At 46.5% G+C, this 4,189-nt stretch overlaps 1 protein-coding gene across 1 annotated transcript; it reads right to left on the bottom strand.

The window, feature by feature from the left end:
* Positions 1-7: 7 nt before the first annotated feature.
* LOC131214422 (protein croquemort-like) lies at positions 8-1,635 on the bottom strand (the record flags this gene model as incomplete). The annotated part of the gene is made up of 4 exons (XM_058208799.1): positions 1,195-1,635; positions 287-1,125; positions 132-222; positions 8-61 (listed from the first exon to the last, which is right to left on the bottom strand). Coding segments are annotated over exons 1-4 (1,425 nt in total), but the record flags the coding sequence as incomplete, so codon positions are not given.
* Between the last annotated feature and the right edge of the window lie 2,554 nt (positions 1,636-4,189).

The raw sequence follows: 4,189 nt of genomic DNA, 5'->3' as shown, positions 1-4,189 counted from the left end.
CTCCAACGCCACAGAGTGCATAGGCCGTGTAGATGAAGCCCCAGCGAAGGTTGTGAATGAGCTGAAATGGTGTACGGGATAAGAAGAGATTCATCTAGTGCCATGCGACGACCCGTTGAAACCAACCCTACCTTCAGTTCGTCTGCGATGTCTTCCGTGAGCACCATCCGTTGCTCAATCCAAAATGCGGGAATTACAACATCTGGTACTCCGTTGAACAAACTACAGAAGAAAAAATTCACATTGTTTGTCGTCTGTGGGCAGGGACAAGGAAAAAAGGACGTACCTTAAACCATAATCTCTGAGATGCATATTGTACTGGATACGGCCATTCGCGGTCATCGGGATACCCGAGAAAGGATGCAATGCAAAGCGGAACTCATGCAGCGCCTTGTTAGGACATAAGCCTGTGACCGCATTAACGTAGCTCGGATCGGCAAGATAGAAATGCGGATAGCTTACGAGCAGCGGTGCACCAAATTTACACTCCGACACGTCGATCACACCGGGCGCATATACGGGACACTCCTCGACCGGGGCCGTACATTGGCACTCCGTTTCTGGTATCGTATGTCCGTTGTCGAAGTTTTCTGCGTGTCCAACCCACAGCATTCCATCCAGACCGTGCACCCTGAAGTCGGACTCATGGCGCAACGTGAGTGCACTACATAGATCCGGCAGGAAAATATGGAGCGGCCTGATGTTGTCACCCAAGTTACGTCCCATCGGTGGCCACACTTCTCCTCCAGATCCTCGCACCTGACCGCAGACTCCGCGATAGTTGGGCACCTGTGGGGCGTGGTTCCACTGGCGCATGAGCCCGGTATTCTGACGATGGTCAACTCCGGTTCCCATCTGGAAGGTGCCATCGTATTCGAGACTTTCGTTGCGTTCCACAAACCACCCGAAGCCGTCCCACGGAGGCAGAGTGATGTCGGGGAGTGTACCCGGTGGTAAGATAGCAAGCAACTCGCCCAACGTTGTCAGCAGCAAGTCGGGACGCCCATCGAATAACATTTCATGCACCGGAACGTCCTCGTACAGAAATTCACCGAGCCCGTTTAGCATTATTATGTTATCAAGAAGCGGTAGTAGTGGGTCACCCTCCAACGTCTTACCAACGGTCTGGAACAAGCATTTGGTAAGGCATTTGTAACCCGACCAGGAGACCTTTAAAACACTCTACAAACCTACCGATAGCACTGGGTTCAGCGTCGTGACCCGATCGTTATAGTAGTCCCCGTTCGAGAGCTCCGGTAGGTAGTGCCAGATGCGCTTCTGGTTGAACGTAAGCGTGTCGTTGGCGTTCCAAGTCACCATTCCACGCTCGTGTCGCTCAGAAAACACGTATGGCCCCATCTGCACAAAGTTGGGCTTCACATTCGGATTGCGTACTTCTTCGGGATTGGTCCAGTTGAACAGGTAGATGTCGAAGAAAATTGGCACTTCGCCATCGAAGAAGTTCTCGTACACTCGGGCTCCTTCCTTGACGCGAAACTCCGTAAGCGCCACGGCATCGATGATGGCCGGCAACCCGAACCCCAGAAAGGCGGCTGCCACAAAGATCGCCACTACGCCGCCAAAGGCCCACAGCTTCTTGGCGGTGTTGGAGTACCGTTTCGAACAGCAGCACATGGTTCCCTCGGTGTTTCACGGTATGCGGTGCTTCTAGCTAGCACTTTGAAGGAGTCAACGGCTCAGACCTGTCCGAACACGGTGCGGTTCAGAGCCGAACTAGCATCAGCCGTAGGTTCCAGTGCTGCGTTGGTGGGCCGTGTACCATTTAGCGGATTTGCGATGCTAATACCCCTTTATCTTGGATATCTTGTGATTGGTCTGCGCACACCGCTCTCGAACACTTTTTGGTGAACGCTGGTGGAATTAATGGACTTTTTGTCTCTGTTTTGGTCCATTTTATATTTTTTTGTACTGCGCCTTGCTGGGCACAATGAAGACAAATACACGTATGGCAGACGCCGGCAGGCGGTGGTTCGAGAGGCCCTTTCTCGTGGGTGACGATAATTTTTTTTTTCTTTCGTATTATAGAGCTATAGTGGCCTAACATTCGTCTCTTCGGGTGACGATAATGTCGATTAGAGTTATCGGCCCGATTGACCCCCCGTACGACCGCGGCGCGCGCGTAAGCTTTCTTGATAAAGCTAAACCGTTAAACAGGTTTTGTGTGTTTTTTTTGGCAATTGTTACCTTTGTTCTATTATCACTATTTCATGAATATGCCTATCATCTTATGATTCCAGGGAATGGCTAGCCTGGGTACATTCATCATTGTACGCACCGTTCTGTTGAAAAGGCTTGGCCAGTAATCCTATTTAGGAAATCCAGTTTTGGGAATTTCATTTGAAACATCGTAATGTCGGATCTCGAATTTGTGATGCATTCAAACACCGTCAGACAATAGCATTTCGTAGTGACATAATGCACCTACCGATGGTATCCAGATGCATCGGAAAGATAGCGCACGGTAATCGCATCCGTGCATTATGTTATGCAATAACATACTTGTACACTCCTGCTGTAAGATTAAACATTCGTCATAAACGCCACAATTTCGTTTGATAAGCTTAATCGCTTTTTCGGCGAGTGCTATTTAAAACCCTAAGGATACTACCAATCTTTGCACCGTATGTCATACATATTAATTAGAGAAGATGAAAAAATATTAGAAACTTAATAACTGAGCAGACTACTCAGTTTAATTATAACGTAAATGTCAGTTCACTTCAATCCATTGTAAAACCGACCAAAGGGGACATTTAATTGTGTGTGGGGAGTCCAGGTACTACTGATTGTAAGTTAATCCAGGATTTAAAATGATAAAATTAGGTCCTTCTTATGACTATTGATCGATGACTTAAAAACTAACTAGTCCTAACGAAGTATTCCACGCAATTGTTTGACCCCATGTCAAGTGAATCACAGGGACTTCGTGTACCTGGATGATTGATCCCACGAGTTGATAGCAAGACTACTCTGGTCCAACACGGCTCGCTGGCGGTCCGTGTCGGTTAAGCTGGCGATCGGTCTTTGCTTCGATAACAATCTTATCGGGCGTAAATAATAAATTATTCTTCGCACCCGTAGCGGTCAATTTCGACAGGGCTGCTGACGCTTTACTAGCTGCTCGGTGGACAACCATGGACCTTATTCACGATCGAAACTTTGCTCTCCAAGCCGTGGAAGTGATTTTTAAAAGCAATAAAGATTTATACTCATACTAAAATCCTGGTTCAGCCACTTTAAAGAACTTAACTTAACTTAACTTAACTAGACCGGGCCGGGCCAAAATATAAATAAGAGGCCAAAACATCAACAAGTCAACCGACAAACTGGTACTTGTTTGAAATCTGTTCACAAATTGATGCTCGTTTGTTCAGATTTGTAGATCTGCGTCAGTGACATTAATGACGTCTCCGAGAGACGTCACTTACGCAGATATCGCATCGGTATCATAGCGTCTGGACCGGACTTAACACTGGGAAGTCGAGCTGTTGCTGTATTCGAGTAGTTCAAATCTTTGCAGAGACCGTTAACTATCTTCAAATGTTTCATAAAAAATAACGCCAACGGGAAGAATTAATTCATTCAGATGATAGTATCGGTGGAATAATTTCTGTGCGGGGGTTTTGACGAAGGTTCCATAAAAATTTATTGCTAGTGGTGCGTGTTAAAAGAAAGTGGGTCCAAGAATTTATCGGTTGTTTTCGAGGACACACGGATTATATTCCATTGGCCGATAACGATAACGGATAGAGTCAGGTTGAAGTTTACAAGTGATAAGACGAGCACGTTTCTGAAGGTTTCATTTTCCACTTCGCGTAAACATTGGAAAGGTATTCGAGGCCCATCACTTACGGCGTGTACTAGAAAATGAATAATGTATTAAACTGCTCCCTTCGGCACAAAGAACACAAAGCAAGAGTGTAGTAAAAACGAACACACCCACACAGTACTATATTTGCTGCGTAACCTATTGTTTTACGGACAGATTTTATCGACATTTGGCAAGATTGTGACGGAGAGAATAAAGTTATCTTATTACCCTATAGTTGCTCTGGAGGAATGATCTTGCTAGTCCTTCCACACAAAAAAGGCGGCATAAAGGGACAATCCCAGCATAAGAGCTCCAACGCCACAGAGTGCATAGGCCGTGTAGATGAAGCCCCAGCGA

This window comes from Anopheles bellator, unplaced genomic scaffold (genome assembly GCF_943735745.2).
Source record: "Anopheles bellator unplaced genomic scaffold, idAnoBellAS_SP24_06.2 scaffold00853_ctg1, whole genome shotgun sequence".
NCBI lineage: Eukaryota > Metazoa > Arthropoda > Insecta > Diptera > Culicidae > Anopheles > Anopheles bellator.
The sequence above is the reverse complement of the archived record's forward strand: the minus strand, read 5'-3'. Positions and strand labels throughout refer to the sequence as shown.